The following is a 26,009-nucleotide window of genomic DNA, read 5'->3' as shown; positions in this document are numbered from 1 at the left end:
TGAGCTCTGTAAAATAAAAAATGTTAATCTGAATACTATATATATGTTAGTTACAATTAATGGACATGTTCCGATGTACTGTCAGTACTAAAAATTCATAATATATGTAACGTAAACTCTAGATTTTCAGTACTGGTAGTGTATATTAAATATACATATATATTATATCCCAGATAGCACAGTGATTTATTGATAATAGGCATGTTTCGATATACATTACCAGTACTGAAGTTTATAGTTTACATTACATAAACAATATATAAAGAATACACGTCTTTCATTAACACGCGATTAGGGAAAAATCACAAATCAGTACTCACGTGTTGTATTACATGCGGCACATCTGTTGTTTCTTCTCTTTGCACTATTCTTATCATGATACTGCATTGATTGCATGTCACTTCACAGTTGATCGCATGGATATAATTATTCACACGTACTTGCACACATTACATTATTCATACGTATCTTATAAGATTCTAAGGTACTTTGCGTTATTTCGCACAGTGCTTTCATCACGATTGAAATGGCTTCTGCACACAGGACGCGGTAAAGCTTGCCACGCGGTAAAGCTTGCCACGCAATAAAGCTTACCACGCGGCAAGAAGAGACGCAGTGGCCAATCAAATACTTGCTTTTATATATATATATATACATATATATATATATATATATATACAATATATAGGCGATTTTTGGCGTCATTCTGGTATAGCAACCAATGCGTACCAGAATGTGTATCGAACCAATGAGAATCGAATATTTCATCGATTTTGGTACAGATTGGTTATTATAAATTAATATTATATAAATATATATTTAAAAAAAATGTTTATTAAAATTAATATAAAATGCTTTTTTTTAGATGCAGAATAAGAAGAGTTGCAGTTTATCAAATAATTGAATTTTAATTTTAATTAAATTTTAATGTTAATTTTAATTAATCTTTAATAATGTTTAATTTATGTAATTTATTGATTTGTTCAAAAAAGAAATAATAATTATATGTCATTATCCTTAATATTTATATCTATTTCTCTTTGTTACTGTTCAACATATTGTTTTAACATATTATTATTTTCACTTTAATTTTGAAAGTATATACTACTCTTTAAAAAAAATTATTTTTTATTAATAATAAAAATAAATATAAATTAATAATTTTTTAAATAATAATTACTTAAAAAATGAATAATAATATTCTAAAATAAATTCCTAAAAAAATGTTTAATTTTAACTTATATACATATATACACACACATATATATATATATATATATATATATATATATATATATATATATATATATCATCATCATCTAAGTCCTTGACATCTTGGCAGATGTGTGGTGACTATGCTTGTCCTTCCATGTTTCTGATAGCGTCCCTAATAGTGGTGCGCCATCTGTCTCGGTTGATGGTGGCCCTCACTGCCTCCTCCATGTTGGTATTAAGGAGCTGTTTAACTGTATCGGTCCATCGGGTTGGTGAGCGACCTCGTCGTCGCTTCCCTTCCGGCTTCCCTTGGACTATCAGGTGTTCGATAGTATTGCTGCGATTTATGTGTCCGAAGAACTTGAGGATGCGGCTGTACACGTAGCTGGACAGTCTTTGGGGCGGATTTATTTCTGCCAGTATAGACACGTTTGTCCTCCTCGCTGTCCAAGGGATTCGCAGCATCCTTCGCCAGCACCACATCTCAAACGCATCCACATGTCGTCGGTCGGCTGCTCGTAGCGTCCATGTTTCGGAGGCGTAATGGAATACCGAGAACACCAATGTTCTGACCAAGTTGATTTTGGTTTGGCGTGTGATGTTGGGGCTTTTCCATACCTTGGTCAGTTGGGACATTGCCACTCTTCCCAGCTGGATACGCCTGCGAATCTCCTCCCCGCAGTCTCCCCGGTTATTTATTAGTGCGCCCAGATATACAAATTTATCGACTACTTCGAAACGACCAATGCGTGACGTGCCAGGGAAGTTATCATGTTCCCGGTCGACTGTCATGATTTTTGTCTTGGTGTTATTTATGTGAAGTCCATAATCCAAACTGGTGTTATTAAGCCTATCCAGGAGTGCAAGGAGCTCCTCTTTGCTCCTCGCGACCAGCAGCGTGTCGTCCGCATATCTAAGATTCGAGATCTTTTCACCGCCTATGGTCACGCCACCATTCCAGTCCTCCAACACCTGCCTCATTATATATTCACTGTAGATGTTGTACAGAAGTGGTGAGAGTATGCAGCCTTGTCTGACCCCTTTTCTGATTACACTCTTTCCAGAGGTGGTACTCTCGAGTCTTACGACAGCTGTGCTATTTTCGTATAGATTTTTAATTAAATATATGAGGTGCAGCGGAAAGCCCATTTCCCTAAGAATGGGCCACAGTAGGTGCCATTTGACGTTATCGAACGCCTTTTCATAATCCACAAAACACAAGAACATGGGTATATAGTACTCTCTAGCTTTTTCGATTCAGCTGTCGCAGATTCAGGATCTGCTCTCTTGTACCTCGGCCACTGACAAAGCCAGCCTGCTCTGGGGCTATCTGTCGGTTGGCAAACGGCTGCAGTCGGCTATGTATAATGTGTAGTAGGATTTTGCTGGCATGCGTGATGAATGCTATTAGTCGATAATTCTCGCACTTGCAGGTTGGGCCCTTCTTATGGAGTGGAACTATTATGGTGGTGGTCCACTCTTTGGGCCATACTGTGGTGGTCCACACTCTCTGACAGATGCGATGAAGAATTCTTGTTCCGGTAGATCCCATTACCTTGAGTACCTCTGCTGTTATATAGTCTATACCAGCAGACTTGTTATTGGCCAGTCTTCCAACAGCTCTTTCCACCTCCTCTATCAAGATGTGTGGCTCCTGTTCATATTCTTCCCGCCCACTGGCCACCACCAGCTCATCCTCCGCATACAATCTCTCACAATATCTTCTCCACGTCTCTATTATGCTGTCGATTTCCGTGACCGGGACGCCATTCTCGTCAGAGATAGTCCATGTGCGGGGTTTGAATTTCCGCGTGATCTGTTTGATTTTGTGGAACACGTCTTTCGATTGAAATCGATTTGCATGAAGTTGGATGTCCGCACAGATATCGTTTAGGAAGTTATTTTTATCCCTTCGACAGTTTGTTTGGATGGACGACGATAGCCTGCGGTATTCGTCTACCGCTTCGGTGTTATTTAAGCCGGTTGCTAGCAATTTTCTTCTTTCCTCTATTATCTTGAAGGTATTGGCCGAAATCCAGTCACGGTTTTTTGCTCGATCTTTTGGTTGTTGTTCAGTTAAAGATGTCTCGATGACGCCCTTGAGTCGGTTCCACAAATCATCTGGGTCGGTCAATTCCTCCATGTCGGTCGATGCTATTTCGTGATTAAGTCTGCTAAGGAAAGCTCTTTGGTCAGTAACTGGCGGTAGTTTGGCCTTTACTGCGGCTCCTTTACACCTTTTCATTCTTACTCTAAGTTTGAAAGCCAGTAGCTTGTGGTCCGAGCCACAATCAGCCCCGCGAAGTGTCTTTGCTGAGAGTATGGCCGATCTCCATCGATTGTTGATCAAAATATAATCAATTTGGTTTTTGGTACGGTTATCTGGTGACGTCCAGGTGTATTGTTTTCTTATATGTTGTTTGAAGACTGTATTGACAATTGTAAAGTTATTATCAATGCAGAACTGGATAAGCCTGTCACCTCTTTCGTTTCGAGTTCCTATACCGTATCTCCCAACTGCGTTGCGAATGTGGTTATCGTTATCGGTGCGTCCCACTTTGGCGTTCCAGTCCCCCATGATTACTGTGATTTCTCGGTTAGAGGTTTTCTCGATGGTTGCTTGCAGAGAGCTGTAAAAGTTGTCTATGTCTTCTGCATCCGCGTCGGCTGTCGGTGCGTAGACCTGGATGAAGTTCAGTACGCAAGGTGCTGCCTTGATGCGAACAGATATTATGCGATCGCTGACAGTGTCATAGCCAAGGACGGAACCAACCAGCCCGCTGGGTATCACAAAAGCCACACCGTTGCGGCTTGTGTCGTCAGATCCGGAGAAGTAGACCGCATGACTGTTGCTTAGGAAGTGACCTCTCCCTCGCCAGTGAGTCTCAGAGATTCCTGCCATCCTCACATTACACCTCATGAGTTCCCTCTTCACTATATCCAGCTTTCCTACTTGTCGAAGTCCTCGAACATTCCAGGTTGCCAGCCGGCATTCAGCACGACCACTGAATTTTTTGTCATCTCTGGTCGCATATTTCGCATGTGGTGCCCAGTGGTCCACACCCCCATGCCCGGTAGCCAATTTTCCACTGTCTACCCCGGACGCAAGACAGCGCCGATCGTCAGTCGGATCGCCAGACAAACTAGATTCATTTGTCGACATTTGCATAGTGCTCATGGGAGTGATAGTGCAGTAGATTCCCCTGCCTTTCTGCACCACAGTATTCCGACCGTTTAAGACTGCTTCAGTCACGCTTGGAATAGCTTGCTCCTAGGCCATTCCGAAGTTATTCTTCTTCTGCCCTAGTGCAATACTGATGGTTACTGCTGCCCTCCATCAGGTTCACCATATCTGGCTACCCTTACTTAGTTTGGCCTGCAGGTCAATGCAGTTTTATATATATATATATATATATATATATATATATATAAAAACAGTAAAAGAGATATTAAAAAGTTTAATAACATAATATAACTAAATATAAATAAATTTAAATAAAAATATAAATGTACGTATATAAATAAGTATAAATAAATATAAATAAATATAAATACCATATGTCTTATTATTAATAACATTAACATTTATACAATTAATAATAATTGATAATTAATAACAATAATAAACCATAATTATTGTTAATATTACATAACAAGTATTAATATACTGATAAGATATTTATTTTTATTTTTTAAATTAAATTAAATTAAATTATTTAAAATAATAATTAGATACTTAAAAAGTCGCTAGTAAAATTTTAAAATAGGAACGAAGTAAAGTCGACCCAACTAGCCAAAATTATATTTATTTAAAAAACACACAACGTTTCGACCATATGGATGTGGTCCTTATCAAGTGTAATATTCATTAGTAGAGGTGCAGCCAAATTAACGATAACGTCAACTTTTCCATAATATAGTTACAACATATTTAAATAAACATAACATAAATTCAATTTTGTCAAAACATTTGAAAGAGAGAAAAAGAGAAAACGATCCTATCGTTATGATGATTCGTCAAAAACTGTTTTTGACGAATCATCATAACGATAGGATCGTTTTCTCTTTTTCTCTCTTTCAAATGTTTTGACAAAATTGAATTTATGTTATGTTTATTTAAATATGTTGTAACTATATTATGGAAAAGTTGACGTTATCGTTAATTTGGCTGCACCTCTACTAATGAATATTACACTTGATAAGGACCACATCCATATGGTCGAAACGTTGTGTGTTTTTTAAATAAATATAATTTTGGCTAGTTGGGTCGACTTTACTTCGTTCCTATTTTTTAAATTATTTACTTTGTTATTGTTATTTTAATATAAATCATTTTTTATCAGATTTAAAAAGCAAAAAAAATTAAATATACATTTCCTTATATACATAATTTTTTACGTATCTATTATTTCGTTGATTACCAAGGTAAACTCTTAATGATTGCCAAGAACGAACTCGTGAAAAAGCAACATAAAGTTGTCCGTGATTAAAAACATCTTTACAAAGATCTAAACCAATTTTATCAAACGTTTGTCCTTGCGATTTGTTAATTGTCATAGCAAAAGCTAATTTTATCGGAAACTGTCTTTTGGAAAAAGTAAAAGGATATATATTTGCATAATATAATGTTATACGATTCAAAAACACAATATCTCCTGCTTTATCACCTGTTAAAATCTTACACTTTAATAAATGATCTCCAAGTTCTATAACCATTAATCGTGTTCCATTGCAAAGACCTTCATTGATACTAAGATTTCTAATCAACATAATGATACAATTTGGTCTTAAACGCAATTCATGTGGAGGAAGAGATGATGGAGATAAAGTATTTAAATATTCTGGTAACAAAGCTTCACCAATGTCACTATTGTCACCATTTATAGCACTGTCTACACTTGTATAAATTCGTTCATTAGCTATATCTAATAATTCAACAACTTTTTTATTGATTTCATCTACGTCAACATTTCTTGCAGAAAGTATCGCACATTTAGCTACTTTGACAAACTCCTTTTTTCGTATTAAATCACCATATATATCTTCAACAATATCAGCATTAATAGGCGCTACACAACATTCAGGAATTTCTATATTATCATTTAAATCATTTAATTTGCCATCTCCCATATCCAATAAAAACTTTGCAAATTCAATTTCTTCTTGAAGAACTCGCATATTTTGTGTTAAAGAGAATTTTATAAAATTTTTCCAAATTAAACTAAATTTAATAGAAATATTTACAATTTCACTTCGAGTAGCATGTAATTTAATAGGCAAAAGTTGTCTGAAATCACCACCTAATAAAACAATTTTTCCGCCAAAGGGAAAATCATTATTCATAATATCACGCAATGTTCTATCCATAATTTCTAAAGCATATCGTGGTGACATTGGTGCTTCATCCCAAATAAAAATATCAGTTTCCTTCAAATATTGAGTTTCTTTTGTATTTTAATAGTAGATGACGAATCAGCAAATAATGGAACCGGTAAACCAAATGTCTTATGAACTGTTTTTCCAGTAGGTAATAATGTCGCTGCAATGCCCGTAAAAGCCATTGTACACATATGTTTATTTCTAATTCTAGCTAAATGATAAATAGTTGTGTATATAAATGTTTTACCTGATCCACCCAGACCATCAATATAAAAAAATTATGATTATTATTTTTATTGTCTAATCTATTTAATAAAAGATCAACTATCTCTTTTTGCTTCTCATTTAATTGTTTGTATTGTTTGGTGCCTATTTCCATATCTTCATCAAGTGTCATGTAATCTTCCTCTCCACTATTTTCTATTAACTGTTCCATTTGTGGAAAATCAGCAAGACTTTTACCTTCAGCACGAAGCATACTATTAATTTACATATAAGCTTTATTTTGTCCTTGTAACATACCAAAATGTCGAACATAATCCTCAGACATTGCTTCTTTAAAATTTTCCCACAACTCTTCAGGGTGTAATGGTTGACAATGTAATAATATACGTACAAATAATCTACGAAGTTGTCGAAGCATCATCCATGCAACAGCTTCATTCATAGCTCGTTTCCATTCATCATCATCTTCGATTAAACCTAAACCCAAACATGCCGCTGAAAATGATTGACAAAGTTCTCCATTTACAGTTTTCAAATCATTAAAACTTGTAGCCCCCTTTACTGTAAGTAATAATAATCGCAAATGATATAATTCTGTGTGTGCTGGACTAACGGAGTATATTCGTCCTACACAATTAAAATGACTTTTGCGTTTAACCCAACGCGATATATTTCTACCATTAATTTTTTCTTTTTTAAATGTATAATGGCGTGGAATTTCTATATATAAATATTGTCTTGTTTCTTCATCTCGTAAGTTCAATGAAAAATAATCTATTAACATAGTAGCTTGATTTAAAGCAGATGTCATGACGTCGTCAATATTTCCATTTTCGATTATAATATTTTGCTCATTAGGAAGATGGACTGGCAAACGCATTATAGCATGACTTTTATCTTGTAACTTCTTACCAAGAATACGCCAAATGGCTTCTACAGGTCCAACATAACGAGCTTCGATATAATTATGTATCTCATCATGATCAATAATTACATTTTCTGTTACTGGTTCAATGGTTATAGCAGCAACATCATGTCCTTTATAAATATATTTATACAGATATTTAACCGATTTAATACTTGAAACTACCTCTACGTTAATATGACAATTAAATATAATCGATAAAATAGGACAATATGGAACAACGTAACGATTATCAATTATATATCCGCCAGGACGTTCAAAATTTCTACCATTATCTTGTCTACGATAATAAGGATAAGCATTTTCATCCATTCTAGTCTCTTCAAGAAATGTTTTGGAAAGTGTTTCGAACAACGTCCATCTACCAAGCACCAATCGCCACAAGGTCCATGAATCATATGTTTCATAACTATATCATGTAAAATACGATTTTCATCAGGATCAGGAATTTCAGCAGAAATGTATTTATCAACAATCTGTGGAGTAGTAATTTTAAAATTGTATTTTAAAGTAATCAACAAATGAATATGTGGCAAACCGCGTTTTTGAAATTCAATAACGTATACAAACGCTACTACTTCACCAAAAAATTTTTGCTTTACAATTAAATCAATTAAATAATCTTTTTTAATATTAAAAACACGAGCACAAATATCAGGTCTATCAGAAGCTTGTTGACCAGGCAATAAATTTTCCTCGATTTCACGCCATTTTGGATTGCAAGTCATAGTAATAAAAAGATCTGGTTTACCAAATTTACTAACAATTGCCATTGCATCTTGATAATATTGTAACATATTACGCGGCGATCCAATAAACGTGGAAGGAAGTATAACCATTTTTCCAATACGTCCATTTAAGTTATTCGCCGTAGTTTGTAAATAATCTCTTAATCCTTGGTATGTTTCAGAACGTAATTCTTTTTGATGATTTTTACAATAATCAATTCTATCTTTTTCAATTTTAACATAATTATCTACAAGCCATTGTTGAAATAAGCGACGTCCTAATAAAAAAACATTAAATTCATCACGAATAGCTATACGATATTTAATATACTGCCCTCTAGTTATTCGTCTATCACTATTTATTTTGGTTAAATAACGATGCCATCCTTGGGTACCATATGGATAAAACAATGGATATATCCATGGTTCAACATTTGGATCCATAATACTAACATTTTGTAAAGTTTTAGTATTTCTATTACGTATTGTAACGTATGAGTCTGGAATTTCTCCATCAGCAGTAGTACAAAAAACAGCAGCAACTTCATTAGTTCTTTGAGCATTATATCGATGTCGATCCATTCTTGGCTTTAAAGTAAATAATAATTGTAATTCTGGTAATAATTCATCTGATTCCGTTTGTAAACGTCGTTGATTTTCTAATTCTTCACCCATCATTTGATAAGATTGAGCAAATACATTAAATTCTCTCATTATTTGTTCAAGGTTTTGTACAATTTCAAAATCTAATATCTAAAATATGAATTTTGATTAAGACGATGATCTATAGCTTCATTTGAATCCACAATGAAAAGTTGACCATAAGTAGGACTTTCATTTTGTGCAGCATATAATGCTGTATTAATTTGATAATAAATTTGTCCTTGTATTTTGAAACAATATGGACCAGGTCGTCTATTGTTAAAGTTAATTAAATTAGCATTAAATAATACAAATGAAAACGAACTATTATAACTACGAATATGTTGGAAAAAATTATTAGATTTTATATGACTACTATCGAATAAATTACGAAGTAGTTGAGGAAATTCAGGTAATGGTTGTAAATATACTGCACCATGATTGCAACAATCGTGAAATGAGTTTCCTTTATTAGATACTTTTTCAGATGCAAAATCCTTTGCATTGCAATGAACACAAGATACATCCATAGAACCAATATAATATTCAACTACATTATTAATTGACAAAGTATTATTATATTATTATTTAAGCGAGGTTGATTTCTCTGTCGTGAACGATAACGAGATTGACACATTCTGCAGAACGTTGCTGGCATATTGATGTAGTATTTCCAGAACTTTGTCCGACTATTTCTTCATCCAATTCTACTATACGATTATCGTGTATTGTATCAGTAACACGATGTTCTTCAACATTATCGTTTAATTCTATTATACGAGCATCATGTATTGTACCAGCAACACAAATAGTATGATTTCTGCTGTTATCAACTGATTTTGGTATATTATTTCTTACTTTTGCAATCTGGCGACGATGATGTTGATTCTCTGCTTTTCTTTCACGACTTCGTCGTTGAAATTCTTCTTCTTCTTCTAAAGTACGTTGAATTTTGCGTTTCAGCATTTTACGAAAGTATACTATTTCTAATAGGTATTATGCTAATTTATATATATATATATATATATAAATATTATATATAAATATTATATTATATATATACACACCCACACACGATTTTTTTAAAGTATATGTAAATATTATTATAAAGTATATATTATTGAATTTAAGAAAATTATTAAAATTTAATCAAAGATATATATACATTAGTGTTAAAGCGAAGCGAATGTGAATACGCAATTAAGCGACACAATGATCTGAGTTACACGAGTTTATTTCAGAACAGAAAATCTTATTAAACACAAGAGATTATCACAGACTTGAAAAATTAGCGAACAAAGGATGTCGCGATAAAGAAGCGCAGCTGATCGAGAGAGATGTAAACGCACGAAAAGTCGGTCGATTACTGTGTGGTATATAAGAATATATGTCAAGGTCTCGAAAAGTGTTTTCATTTCGAACAGCTGTTGAATAAGGCCGCGATGGGCGGCGAGGCGCGGGGAAAGACGCGCGACACAGAAAAAAACGTAAACATGCTCGGCGATAATCCGAGCCGTTGCACGGCTTTCGCGAGAATCGTTTAAATAGATGAAATCGAGAATATTAAATAGAAATGACGAAAATGAAATATCTAATTAAATGAGTTAATTATTTTAACATTACCGCCCGCCTCAGGGGCTGGACGCCGCTGAAGTAATGAAACTATAATGAATAATAAGAAATGGATGAAAATGACTACAATATTGTACGTGATAATGAGTAATGAACAGAATTTAAATGATTTAAGCAGTACACAGTGAGATGGTAAATGACGCAACGTGAATTTAAACAGATTGGACAGTTTGACAGAAAGTGAAGACGCATTGAAAGTCGTGACGACAATTACACGCATAATTATTACGAGTTGATCGAGAGCGGACACAATTTAACGATGAGTCTTTTGAACTCCGACGTGGCAGTACGGACGGATACAACCCGAATTAGGCCGTCTGTACCCGGATGTACAGCAGTGACTCGCGCTAACGGCCATTTCGACGGTGGGTATCGCTCATCGAGAATTAGTACGAGAGACCCAATTGCAATTGAATTGGCTGACTGCTGCCACTTATTTCGAATTTGAAAGCGCTGCAGATACTCGGTTGACCAGCGATGCCAAAATCGTTCGAGCATGTGGCGGAGAAGTTGCCACCGTGAAAGGCGAGAGATCGGCGTTTCGGTTAGCGACGGTTCCGGAAGAACTATGAGAGATTCGCCAACAAGAAAATGCGCGGGAGTCAATGCGATGACGTCGGCGGGATCGTCCGAAAGCGCGCAAAGCGGTCGCGAATTCAAGACGGTTTCTATTTGAATGAGCAACGTACTGAACTCTTCGTACGTGAGCACGGAGTCACCGATAACGCGTCGAAGGTGAAATTTAGTGGATTTTACCGCGGCCTCCCATTTACCACCGAAATGTGGAACGGAGGGAGGATTGAATTTCCACGTGGTACCGTCGGCGGCTAGAAGATGAGAAAGGTGGGCGACTTCTCGAGAAGCGGAATTAAATAGACGGCGAAGTTCGGTATCGGCGCCGACGAGATTAGTGCCGTAATCGCTCGTGATCGAGCTGCATCGACCGCGTCTGCTGATGAATCGTCGGTACGCTGCGATGAATCCTTGCGTCGAGTAGTACGTGGCGAGCTCTAGATGGACAGCTGATGTGGCGAAGCAGATGAAGACGATGAGGTACCCCTTATAGGTGCGAGAAGCACGTCCACGCCAGGTTTTAAGCGTGAATGGACCGGCGTAATCCACCCCGGAGTTGAAGAAAGGGCGCGTTGGTGTCACGCGAGACGTCGGTAATGATCCCATCATTTGGCTGGCGGTGGCGGCGCGATGTCGAGTGCATCGAACGCACCGGCGGATGAAAGCGCTGACCGAGGCTCGACCACCGATGATCCAGTATTGCTGTCTCATCGTAGCTAAAACGATCTGAACTCCACCATGGAGAGTCCGTTGATGGATGTCTGAAATTACAAGGCGTGAGAAAGGAGAGTCGCGAGGCAAGATAGCTGGATGCTTGATTTCAGAATCGAGTAATGCGTTTTTCAAGCGTCCGCCGACGCGAAGAATGCCGTCCGAGTCGACGAATGGCGACAGTTTGAGTAGAGGATGAGTGCGAGGGAGAGCAGTTGGTTGAGCGCAGATCTCCAGTTCTCGGCCAAGATAGGCCTTCTGCGTTTCCTTTAGCCAGAATGTCCGTGCGTTGAGGATCTCGTCGCTGGTCAGTCCTGTGGAGGCTGGTGTGGTGTCACCCTTGAAGAGGAGCGTAGCGCGCATGATCCAGGCCGTGATACGCAGCAGACGATTAAGCTGTGAAATTCGATTAAGTAAGTCCCAGTGAGGAGGTGGTGTTCTTACCATCGACACGTGGACAGGAGGTTGAGACCGCTCTTCGAGATCGATTGAAGAGTCAATTGGAGGAGCATCTGAAGGCCACCCAATTGAGAGACCTTGGAGCCAAGATGGGCCGTGCCATCAGAGATGGTGATGACGGAGTTGACGTGGTGAGAGGCCTCGAGACAAGCAGTCAGCTGGATTGTCGACTCCAGCAACGTGATGCCACCGTGCGTCGGGAACTAGCTCCTGAATGGCGGCCACTCGATTGGAAACGAATTCTTTCCATTTGGATGGATGACCTCTGATCCATGCGAGGGTGACACTCGAGTCGGTCCACAGATGTACAGGAACGTGCTGGTATTCGAGAATATCTTGAACTCGGGCAACCAAACGAGCTAGCAAGATGGCGGCTGAGAGTTCCAATCTTGGAATTGTCTACCGTTTGACGGGAGCTACCTTACTCTTGGCTGCGAGGAGTGTGACCTTGGCGTCGGAGTAATTAGAGAAGGTTCGAATATATAGAACCGCTCCAAATGCATCTTGCGAGGCGTCGGAGAATCCATGAAATTCGATGCCTCGTGCTGATGAAGATGTTCCTATCCAGCGTGGTATTGCGAGTTCGGAAACGTCCTTCAAATTATCGTCAAAGTTGATCCAGGCGTTGGCGAGATATGATGATAATGGATCATCCCATCCGATATTCGATTTCCAGAGGCGTTGAATGAAGATTTTGCCGACTATGGTTACTGGAGCGAGCCATCCGAGAGGATCAAATAATTGAGCTACACGAGACAAGACAGATCGTTTGGTGAGAGTGAGTGAGGACGTAGTCTGACTCACGTGAAATTTGAAGGCGTCGTTTGCAGGATGCCAAGCGATGCCGAGAGTGCGAGCTTCGGTTGGAAGTTCTCGAGAGGTTGGGATTTCAGAGATCATGGAGAGGCTAGTCAGGATGGACTCTTCATTTGACGCCCATTTTTGTAAGTGAAAGCCGCCCGCCGTGAGAAGTCGTATTAACTGATCCGCTTTCTTTTGAGCCTCTGGTAGAGAATCAGCACCAGAGAGGGCGTCGTCCACGTAAGTTTCCCTCCGTAGTATCGCGGCTGCTTGCGGATAGTTGTGCTCTTCGTCGAAGGCGAGCTGTTGAAGAACACGAAAAGCGAGGTACGGAGCACACGTGAGGCCATACGTCACAGTGCAAAGCTCAAATTCCTGAGGGGCTCCGACGGTACTCCAGAGAATTCGTTGATAATGGCGGTCCTCGGGATGCATCACAATCTGCCGATACATTTTCTCAATGTCGGCAGCGAATACGAAGTGGTGAGTTCGCCAGCGTAAGAGAACTGCGTCGAGATCTTGCTGCAGTTTCGGTCCCGAATATAGACAGTCGTTGAGTGAAACGCCGGTAGTAGTGCGCGATGAGCCATTGCAGAGCTGTCCACGTTTTGCACTTTTCGGCCGATTTCCGAGGCTCACCGCTTAGCGGCCCCCACTTACGCTCGAGACCTTAGCAACTACGGTTATCGGGCCATGCGTTGCTAAGGTTTCGAGCGTAAGTGGGGGCCGCTAGGCGGTGAGCCTCGGAAATCGGCCGAAAAGTGCAAAACGTGGACAGCTCTGAGCCATTGAATACCACTCGTAACTTCGTCGTGGTACTGGATTCACGAAGAACACCGTGATGCGGAAGGTAGACTGCCGTGAGATGATCTGAAGAATCGGCAGTACGTTGCATATGTTTTAACTCCTCATATTCAGTCATGAACTTGACGTAGAGGTCGCCGAACGATGAATCTCGTTGTAGTCGTTGACGGACTCGCTCGAGCGATCGAAGAACTGATGACCTTGACTTTCCTAGTGGTTGATGATTAGACCGGAATGGCAGACGAACGACGTACCTTCCTGAAGGATTTCGAGAGTGTGTTTCGCGGAAGTGTGTCTCGCATTCAAGTTCATCAGGAAGAAGATGACTGGATGATGAAGAGATGACTTCTTCTTGGAGCCAGAATTTCTGCAGCTCATCGTGCAGATTAGTGTCCTTGGTGAATCGGACGGTGTATGAGACTGGACGAGAAGTGGAGGTTACCGAACTGGTAGGTCCGGAAACGATCCAACCGAAGATTGTCTCTTGAGCAACTGGAGCGTTTGGAGGTCCTTGAAGAACAGAGCCGCGCAGGAGAGAGCCATAAACGTCTGCGCCTAGAATTAGATCAATGCCGCGTGGCACCGCGAATTCTGGATCGGCTAATGGTAGATCAGCGAGATGCGTCCAAGAAGTCACTACAGCTTGATCAGGAACTTGCCCAGTGACTCGAGGCAGGACGAAAGCAGAGACGTTGATTTCGACCGCTGGATCAATGCGCGATCGAAGGAGTAATGAGACAATGCCGCGAGTGGAGCCGACGTGCTGTTCGCCAACGGTGAGGATAGGTAGTGACGCGCGACCACGAGGAAGTCGAAGTAGTTGCACCAATGACTCTCGAATCAACGATACTTCTGATCCTTGGTCAAGTAGTGCTCTGACCTTGAAATGCTTACCATGGTCAGGGACTTGCGTCATACAGGCAGTTGCCAGCAATACGTGAGGACGCTCGAATGGTACAGCGGCGTGATGAGACCGAATAACAGGCGCTGTAGAAGATCCAGATGATGCTGCGCTAGATGTTGCTGAAGTACTTGAGGAAGTCGCTGCGACTGGAGCTGACGCGACGTCGCGATGGAGAAGCGTGTGGTGCTGTCCCTTGCAGTGCCTGCATCTCTTCAAGGTGCGACATTCACTTAGCCGGTGTGTTCCGAGGCAATTGAAACACAGATGCTTCTGGTTGACAAATTCTTGGCGTTCGCTAAGCGATTTAGCAGCGAATTCTGAGCATGAAGAGATGTAGTGTGCTGCGCTGCAGAACGAGCACTTCGTGTTGCCGACGACAGCAGCATGCGCATGAGCGGCGGGTTTGCTTTTCGGAGGCACTTTCGAGGCAGCGTTGGTGGATTTTGAAGAGCGAGATTGCACGGTCTCTAATGCCCGAATGCGACCTTCGAGGAAGGTTTCAAGATCCTTGAAGGTGGCGAGGTCGGTGGACGTTCCCTGTTCGAGCTCCCAAGCCTCCAATGTTTGCGAGTCGAGACGCCGAGCGACGAGATAGACGATGAGGATATCCCAATGGTCGGTAGGCGCACCGAGAGATTGTAAAGCGCCGAGAGATTCCTTGACTGTCGATAATAGCACTTTGAGGTCCGAACAAGACTTTTGCATAAGCTGCTTCAAATCGAAGATGCGATCGAGATAGGTGGTGACGAGGATGCGACGATTCTCATACCGAGATGTGAGCGCTTCCCACGCGTGCGAGAAGTTTTCTTCTGTCACCGGAATATTGGCGATATACCGAGCAGCTTCGCCGGTGGTTTGCGACTTCAAATAATGTAATTTTTCGACACTCGGTATGTCGCGATTCGATCCGACCATACAATGGAATAGGTCGCGAAATGAAGGCCACTCATGGTAATCGCCAGAGAATTTTGGCAAGTTGATTTTTGGCAGCGCGCGACATGATCCTGACGCACTCTTCCCGTGAAAAGATTCGTTTCCTTCGTCACGTTTCGGAAGGAGCGGTTCGCGGTCATGCATCAGACTGGCTTTTCCGTCGTAGAACGCTTCTTCACACGTAGAGTAAAGATCGTCAGTGATATATGCATGCTTACGCATTCTTCAGTAAGACTGCTGATGATCTTGTCGTGATTTAGTTGGAATTTCTCCCAATTAGACTCGAGAGATTGAAGACGAGCATCAATAGCGAATCGATTGAATTTCTCGGGCCCCAGTTTTTTGGCGTTCACGTAAGCGCGGGAAATCAGGCCGAAGAGATGTTGTTGCTTTTCGACGACTGCTCCGAATGTTGTCATCTTGAGTGTGAAAAAGGTCACGAGCACTTGTTGTTGAAATTAAATTGTTAACGGTCACTTAGAACAATGTATTATAATATGTTTCACAATGCGAATGCAATGTGATCGAGATAGCACTTCACGATGATGCGGCAATATAGAACACTGACACTCACAGAGATAGAGAAAATGTCTTGCTAACGCGAGACACACGAGAGAATACTGCCGAGTGTTCCAGAATGTTCGCGAAATCGAAGTAGAAAATCCGGCTCGAAGGACCAAAATAAATGTTAAAGCGAAGCGAATGTAAATACGCAATTAAGCGACACAATGATCTGAGTTACACGAGTTTATTTCAGAACAGAAAATCTTATTAAACACAAGAGATTATCACAGACTTGAAAAATTAGCGAACAAAGGATGTCGTGATAAAGAAGCGCAGCTGATCGAGAGAGATGTAAACGCACGAAAAGTCGGTCGATTACTATGTGGTATATAAGAATATATGTCAAGGTCTCGAAAAGTGTTTTCATTTCGAACAGCTGTTGAATAAGGCCGCGATGGGCGGCGAGGCGCGGGGAAAGACGCGCGACACAGAAAAAAACGTAAACATGCTCGGCGATAATCCGAGCCGTTGCACGGCTTTCGCGAGAATCGTTTAAATAGATGAAATCGAAAATATTAAATAGAAATGACGAAAATGAAATATCTAATTAAATGAGTTAATTATTTTAACAATTAGATAATAAATATATTATATTATTTAAAACAAAATTATGCAATAATTAAAATTATGCGTTAATTAAAATTCTTTAAGTATTAAGAAAAAGAAATATGTTATTAAGTATTTCAAAAATTGTTATTTTAGTATGAAAAAAAATAAATATATGTTATTTTCAACACAATTAAAATAATATATTATCTATTATAAGTTTTTGTCATCAATGTCATCATCATCATTGTCATCAATGTCATCATCATTATCATTGTCATCAATGTCATCATCATCATTATCATTCTCATCAATGTCATTATCATCATCATCATCATAATCAGCATATCATCATCATCATCATCATCAGCATATCATCATTATCATCAACTTTTTATCAAATATCTCTTTATTATATTTTGTACAAAAGTAATATATATCTCAATAATTCAAATATAATATTGTAAATTAAATTTATGTAATATTATAATTGTAAATTAAATATAATGTAAGTAATGTAAATTAAATATAATATAAGTTAAATTTACAGTTTTATCATTTAAATAATACAAATATAAGTTATATACGTATTTGCATAACCAATTATAACTATAAGTAATGAATTTTCACTAATACATATTATTATTATTATTACTATATTTAAATATCAGCAAACATCCTTTTTTTTACAGCGTATACCTGAAAATAAAATAAAAATTATTAATATCAAATAGAAAAAATCATATTTTATAAATTTTAAAGAGGTTCATGGATTTATAATATATATGGACTGCGTATTCCTCTCATTATACATAGATTAGTTAGCATGAGATCCCTCTTGTGCGAATGCGTGGAGGAGAAATTCCACTCATTTTGCATCTCTCTCACAATCAGTCGTACGGGATACATTTCTCCCACTCCGATACACAGTCCATATATTATAAGTCCATGGGCTTTCTACACACTACGCGCAAGCACACACACACACACACACACACATCTACACACGAAAGTTGATTCAAAAGTAAATTTCTCTATTTTTTTTTCTTTTAAAAAATGACAATTAACAGATATCTCGGGCGTCAGAAACTTTTGTTTAGGAATTTTGAAACATTTATACAGTTTGATGCAAAAGCGACTTCGGCAGCTTTAAATGCACTTCTTGCAATTATAGAACGATTTTTTAGCGTATTCAACTATATGAAGAAAAATGTATGAGTATCCATATAATTTGTCGTTAAAATTCAAGAATTTTAGAAAGGACAGATGTGCACGACAAGCAGTAGAGTGGGAAGTCTATTATTGCTACCGATGACAATACGCGGACAATATTTGAATGCTCATGCATTTTTTCTAATAATAAACTTTTCTTAACTGTTAATAGATATATTTATTGCACTCTCATTTCTCGCAGTCAAAAATTGAATAACCGCCCATATCTCGCAGTTGGACACACTAAAAAAATCGCTCCATTAATTGAAAAAAACGTACTTAAATGCCAAGTCGCTTCCGCACCAAACTGCGTACCAATGTTTTTAAAATACACCTAAACAAAAATTTATGACACTCGAGAGATCTGCAAATTTGTCGTTTCCTGGGAGAAAATAAATAGGGAAACTTATTTTTTTTTTTAAACCTTGTGCACACATATACATATATACAAAAGTATTCTATTTTAAATAATACAAATATATAACTGCTATGTAACACATAACATGCATAGTACATGTAACGTACACGTTAGTTGTTATTTCCCACTCTTAGATGTAACATTTGTAATATATAATACATGTTATATTGTAGTTATATTGTAATTATATTCTAACTGAAAAAATTTGATTATCTTCAGCATCCTACAATATCGATGCTATCTGGGATATAATTACAATATAATTAAAATATAACATATGTTATATTACAAATGTTACATCTATGAGTGGAAAATTACAACTAATGTGTACGTTACATGTAACATGCACGTTATATAGCATTATATACATATTACAAAGCAGTTATATTTTGTGTTTGCTGGGATGCGTTGTCAAACGTACTTTTTTATTCTCTTCCCGTCTTTTTCTTATTCTCCTTTCTTTCTATCTTCTTTTCTCTTTTTCTATCTCTCTTTCTCTTTCTCTCTCTCTCTTTCTTTCTCAACTTTTCCTTCTTTTTTTTGTCTTTCCTCTTGACGGCTCGACAACATAAATAATACAACAGAGATATTATTAATTATATATATAAATTATAATATAGTAGTGCACATATAATTACATACACACACAAACACACACATACATGTCTATACACAAAGGTTAAACCAAAAGTAAGTTTCTCTATTTTATTTTTTTTCTTCCAAGACACAACAATTTACAGACCTCTCGGGCGTCAAAAATTTTTGTTTAGGAATTTTGAAAACATTCATACAGTTTGAATCAAAAGCGACTTCGCAGCTTTAAATACGCTTCTTGCAACTATGGAACGATTTTTTTAGCGTGTCCCATTATGAGGAAAAATGTATGAGTATTCAAATAATTTTTAATTGCTGTTCATTGTCAAGAATTTTAAAAGATATATTTAATACTGATGACAACACGGACCATATTTGAATGCTCACATGCATTTTTTCTAATAAACTTTTCTTAACTATTAATAGATATTTGTTGCACTCTCATTTCTCGCAGTCAAAAATTGAATAACTGCCCGTATCTCGCAGTTGGACACACTAAAAAAATCGCTCCATTAGTTGAAAAAAAAAACGTACTTAAATGCCAAGTCGCTTCTATACCAAACTGCGTACCAATGTTTTCAGAATATCTAAACAAAAATTTATGACTCGAGAGAACTGCAAATTTGTCGTTTCCTGGAAGAAAATAAAGAGGGAACTTTTTTTTTTAAACCTTGTACACACATACATATATACAAAAATATCCTATTTTAAATAATACAAATATATAACTGCTATGTAACACGTTATAACATGCATATTACATGTAACGTACACGTTAGTTGTTATTTCCCACTCATAGATGTAACATTTGTAATATATAACATATGTTATATTGTAGTTATATTGTAATTATATTCTAACTGAAAAAATTTGATTATTTTCGGCATCCTAGAATATCGATGCTATCTGGGATATAATTACAATATAATTAAAATATAACATATGTTATATTACAAATATTACATCTATGGGTGGAAAATTACAACTAATGTGTACGTTACATGTAACATGCACGTTATATAGCACACGTTATATAGCATTATATCAAGAGACACGATAGTGTCTCGCGCCTAGTATGGGCGAAGTCGACCGACCTCTCAGAAGTGAGGCACCGTGTATCTTTACGCGAATCGGACAGTTTGAGATATCATAGTCGGATATTACTCATATAACGGTTGAAGCTATCGAGTTCTTACTACGCTTAATCGATAGATTGAGGTCGAATTATATAAGGAAAGTGTCTTTATTTTTGCTCTATATGCTTTGTAAACGGAAATATTATGATGTTAAGTCTCAATATAAAAAATTTCGTGTAAGAAACGTCCACGTCGTTCATTATCATCATCGTTCACGCAAGTCCCCAATGTGCATGAGCGATTCTTGTACAGTTCCACCTTTTGGTACAAGGGTGCGCTAGTGGCGCTTCGTGATTATTTATGTTATTACCACAGACCACAGACAGATGTGTGCTTATAGGTTATAATATAATTATAATCGTAAAAGTTAATTGTCTGGACCCTATTTTTGAGCTTCGCGAACTTAGCCGGTTGGTGATTGTTGTCGAAAATAATAAAAGTCAAATAGAGAAAAATATATATCTTGTGGTCAAATGCTTGACTCCTTCAAAAATAAGCTTCATAATAAAGAGTAGCTAGGTTACGGTCTAGACATATCATGTTTCATAATTGTACAATATAGTCTATGCATACATAATTATGTATTTTTATTTCTGTTTTCTGTTATTAGTGATACAAATGTTATTAGTGATACAAATGTTAGATGAACAATTGACGTTGTGTGTGAGGCAACAAGTGATAGTTTTATGCTCGCAATAGCTTAAAATGTATAGAACTTTATTATTAACTCCTGCGGCAGTCTTTTTGGCAAAGTTTCTAATACTAAATTGATAACGACAATGGGAACTACAGGTAAGTTTCGTGAATATATCTTGTATTATAATTTATTGATGGTTAATATGCTAATTAAATTTTATAAAAACAAGTTTATTTATGCATATACAAAAATTTCTCTCTATATCGTACAAATCTTATTCTAGAGTGTGAGATTTATCTTTTGGAACATTCAGATAGTACATCAACCGTACCGTCCCTTATTATTAACATTAATTCAGGATGTGGAGCCAGATGATAAATTACTTACTCTTGCATGGCGTATAATTAATGACAGTTTAAGAACAGATGTATGTTTATTAATCCTTATCAAATATCTATTGGCAAGCAGTGTTAATTTTACAATCTAGTGTGTATTAAAAAGAAATTTTATATTTAACAAAGTCTATTTTGTTTTATTACAGGTTGTCTGCAAATAGCTTGTCTGCTAAATTAAAAAAATAGCACGATATATAATTAATCTATTGTGGAAGAGATATGATGAAATGAATGAGACTCAAGGTTTACTGGCTAAAATGCCAAAGCAAAAAGCAACACCACAACATTAACATCAAGAACCTTATTTGCCAAATGTTTGGGATTTGCTACAGCGAATTAAGTTGACAATATTGTTTTGTATTTCATTTATTTATTGTTTACTCGAACAACCAACGTAGTACGCACGTACGCATGCACAAACACGCACGCACGCGCGCAACTTCATGTACATTATTAGTTAATAGTTATTTAATATCTCTTTTGGCCGTTACGTCTGGGGGTCGATCATGTAACTTTTCTTTAGAGCGAAAACGTGAAAAGTGAAAAATTTTGCTCTGATTCCGCTAATCACACATTGGTTTCCATAGTGAAATTGTTCACTTTTCACCTTTCCGCTCTAAAGAGAAATTACATAATCGACCCCTGTTGCCATAATAAAATAAAATAAAATAACATCTTTGTAGGACATTAATATGTGATGCGTTGGTCGTTCGAGTAAACAAATATGTATATATAAATATGTAGAAATATTCTAGAGATACAATTTTTTTTCACACACGCGCGCGCGCGCATGTGGGTGTGTTGAGAACAATTGTATCTCTAGAATATTTCTACATATTTGTTTACTCAAACGATCAACGTAGCACACACGTACAAATTAAGAAAACAATTATTAGCAAATCAAGCACCCGCACCAGTGCAAGCACCAGCGCAAGAACCAGTACGAAAAATTAAAAACATTCCTCTTTTGGCCGTCACGTCTGTTGCCATAATAAAATAAATAAATAAAATAAAATAACATCTGTGTAGGACAATAATATGTGATGCGTTGGTCGTTCGAGTAAACAAATAAATACGTATGTATAAATATGTAGAAATATTCTAGAGATACAATTTTTTTCACACACGCGCGCGCACGTGTGTGTGTTGAGAAAAATTGTATATCTAGAATATTTCTACATATTTATAGATATTTGTTTACTTGAACGACCAACGTAGCACACACGTACGCAGGCACGCACACTCACCCATCGACACACACAAACACGCGCGCGCGCGCGCGCGCGAACGTACGCATACTCATGTACATTAATAATTAATTATTATAACGAAAAATTAAAAACATTTCTTTTGGCCGCCACGTCTGTTACCACGTGGTCTAAAATAAAATAAATAAAATAAAATAACATCTGTGTATGACAATAATATTCGAGTAAACAAATATGTAGAAATATTTTAAAGAGACAATTTTTCTTCGCACACACATACACACACGTGCATGCGCGCGTGTGTGTAGAGAAAAATTGTATCTAGGATATTTGTACATATTTGTTTACTCGAATATTATTGTCATACACAGATGTTATTTTATTTTATTTATTTTATTATAGACCACGTAGCAAAAGACGTGGCGGCCAAAGAAATCGTTATAATAATTAATTATTAATGTACATGAGTATGCGTGCGTTTGTGTGTGTGTGTGTGTGCGCGCGCACACACACGCACGAACGCACGCATACTCATGTACATTATTTGTCATAGTTAATTAATATAACGAAAAGTTAAAAACATTGTTCTTTTGGCCGCCACGTCTGTTGCCTCGTAGTTTATAATAACCTCCTAGACCGCGATTTCGTCCTCCTCGTGCCCATCTGCGAGGAAGTACTGCAACACAAAAATGTAATTTTATTATTATTTATAGAATATTATTATTTATAGAATATTATTATTTATAGAATAATTGTTATTTATCATGTATAATTCATGTTTTTTTATTTTTTATCTTTTGTATCTTGCGCTGGTAGTTGCGTTGGTGCTTGCTCTGGTGTTTGCGTTGGTGCTTGCTCTGGTGTTTGCGCTGGTGCGTGCGCTAGTGCTTGCGCTGGTGCTTGCACTGGTTCTTGCGCTGGTGCTTGCACTGATTCTTGCGCAGGTGCTTGTACTGGTGCGGGTGCTTGATTTGCTAATAATTGTTTTTTTAATTTGTGCAATTCGTTTTGTAATGTAGCAATTTTTATTTCGTATTCTTTATCTAAAAACAAAATTAATGTGATTAGTTATGTAATCAAATAATATACATATGTCGTGTATAACAATTTACACATAAATATTAAATATATTTAATTAACATTTATATATATCTTTACTTTTCTGCTGTTGTTTCTTATTAGCCATGTCTTCCATATTTTCAGCTACTTTAGCTAATTGTATATCTTCGTCTTCGTTGTTTTTTTTAAGCGCATCTATATAAACAAACATATTGAGCTTATTATACATAAACTAGATATATAAATTACTATTTTGAATGCGTGTATGAATGATAGTCTGTTATGTATATATTTTCTGTTTATGCTAAAATACTATCACATTGTAAATATATAGAATAGTGAGAGTTTTCCAGCAAGTGACACAAGTCGGCACAGTGTGACACAGTATAATATCATTCTATCACTGATGTTGAAAGAAGATAGAATGATACTTTGAGTAATAATGTATCGTCTATGTGGTTTGCTGGAAAACGCTCAGTGATATCTTGTATTTCAATTCTTTTAATGAGTAAAATTTTAGTTTTCAATACAAAATATCACTGTATTTAATAATATAAGTAATAAATATTTTTATTCAACTATTGCTTGCATTAATTTGCGTTTTAGGTTATATTCCTTTAATTTCCTTAATTAGTTCCTCAATTAGTTCGTTTTCGATATCAATATGATGAAAAGTAATGTTTAAATATAATTCAAGTTAATCGAAGCTGGTGAAATTAATTATAAAAATGTAATGTAAAATATTATGTACTTACTGGAAAGGTATAGATTCCTCCCATTCGTCATTTATACGCGTGCATTGTTTCCAATGTCTGCCGGTATAGCGCTCGCGCATAGAGGATAAATTGGAACTGGATTCTGGATCATTCTAGATATATCCTCGATATTTCACATGTCTCATCATAAAAGAACATATTGTAAGTACATATTTTACATTACATTTTTATAATTAATTTCACCAGCTTCGATTAACTTGAATTATATTTAAACATTACTTTTCATCATATTGATATCGAAAACGAACTAATTGAGGAACTAATTAAGGAAATTAAAGGAATATAACCTAAAACGCAAATTAATGCAAGCAATAATTGAATAAAAATATTTATTACTTATATTATTAAATACAGTGATATTTTGTATTGAAAACTAAAATTTTACTTATTAAAAGAATTGAAATACAAGATATCACTGAGCGTTTTCCAGCAAACCACACAGACGATACATTATTACTCAAAGCATTCTATCTTCTTTCAACATCAGTGATAGAATGATATTATACTGTGTCACACTGTGTCGACTTGTGTCACTTGCTGGAAAACTCTCACTATTCTATATATTTACAATGTGATAGTATTTTTTAATTTTTCAATTAATAATTTATTAATTGTTTTTTAGCTAATACTGCAAAAAAGGAAATGGCGCAACATACAAAAGGTAAATATAAAATTAAATTTAACGTATTTTATATAAGTAAAAGCTTCTATATTAAAATATTATGTTATCGGAGAAGAAATTTAAACATTTTATTAAGTATCATGTATTGTAAGTGAAACATAAAAGATTAGCGTGACTATGTGTAATATATAAAGATGTATCTGTACACACACGCACGCACGTGCGCGCGCATACACACACATCACTGTGTATATACATATACAATTTATATACATATTGTTATGCTTTTATGTTTCATTTACAATACATGATACTTAATATAAATTTCTTCTTCGATAACATAACATTTTAACAAAGAAGTTTTTACTTATATAAAATTAATCATTTTCACATGTTTCCTATACTGCATAAACAGAAAATATATACATAACAGACTATCATTCATACACGCATTCAAAATAGTAATTTATATATCTAGTTTATGTACAATAAGCTCAATATGTTTGTTTATATAGATGCGCTTAAAAAAAACAACGAAGACGAAGATATACAATTAGCTAAAGTAGCTGAAAATATGGAAGACATGGCTAATAAAAAACAACAGCAGGAAAGTAAAGGTGTTAGGGGAGGGTATCTACAATTCTCCCCTTTGCGAATATTGCGATTGATAGCGAACGTTTTATGAGACGAAACGATACGAAAGCGACGCGAATGCTTTACATAAAACGATAATTACGCAAAGCCGCGTGGATAGCGAGATTAAACAATACATATGCAATTAATGAGCAAAGGTAAGCGACTCACCGTGCGATGCGTGCCTCGTGCTTCTCAAGCAAATCCTCCAAAGCTTTTCCGTGCAGCATGCAGTGAGCGTTAAGCGATAAAGCAGTGTACGTAAGAGAGAGAGCGAG

The 26,009-nt window shown here is 36.7% G+C and overlaps 3 protein-coding genes and 1 pseudogene across 3 annotated transcripts; 1 reads left to right on the top strand and 3 right to left on the bottom strand.

The window, feature by feature from the left end:
• Positions 1–5,930: 5,930 nt before the first annotated feature.
• Positions 5,931–7,144, bottom strand: LOC145942135 (uncharacterized). Its single transcript, XM_083048614.1, has 4 exons — positions 7,086–7,144; positions 6,611–6,642; positions 6,075–6,527; positions 5,931–5,974 (listed from the first exon to the last, which is right to left on the bottom strand). Exons 1-4 carry the CDS (start codon positions 7,142–7,144, stop codon positions 5,931–5,933), a joined length of 588 nt encoding a protein of 195 aa, XP_082904740.1.
• Positions 7,145–10,971: 3,827 nt separating this feature from the next.
• Positions 10,972–12,393, bottom strand: LOC145942134 (uncharacterized). The gene has a single exon (XM_083048613.1). It carries the CDS (start codon positions 12,391–12,393, stop codon positions 10,972–10,974), a length of 1,422 nt encoding a protein of 473 aa, XP_082904739.1.
• A 198-nt stretch (positions 12,394–12,591) lies between these two features.
• Positions 12,592–15,913, bottom strand: LOC145942133 (uncharacterized). The gene is made up of 3 exons (XM_083048612.1): positions 14,087–15,913; positions 12,910–13,887; positions 12,592–12,807 (listed from the first exon to the last, which is right to left on the bottom strand). The coding sequence occupies exons 1-3, from the start codon at positions 15,911–15,913 to the stop codon at positions 12,592–12,594; spliced, it is 3,021 nt and encodes a 1,006-aa protein (XP_082904738.1).
• Positions 15,914–20,628: 4,715 nt separating this feature from the next.
• LOC145942132 (cyclin-C-like) lies at positions 20,629–21,723 on the top strand (annotated as a pseudogene).
• The last annotated feature ends 4,286 nt before the right edge of the window (positions 21,724–26,009 follow it).

This window comes from Prenolepis imparis, unplaced genomic scaffold (genome assembly GCF_030444845.1).
Source record: "Prenolepis imparis isolate NDT839.2.m4 unplaced genomic scaffold, iyPreImpa1.0 SCAF_10, whole genome shotgun sequence".
In the NCBI taxonomy this organism is placed as follows: Eukaryota; Metazoa; Arthropoda; class Insecta; order Hymenoptera; family Formicidae; genus Prenolepis; species Prenolepis imparis.
The sequence above is the reverse complement of the archived record's forward strand: the minus strand, read 5'-3'. Positions and strand labels throughout refer to the sequence as shown.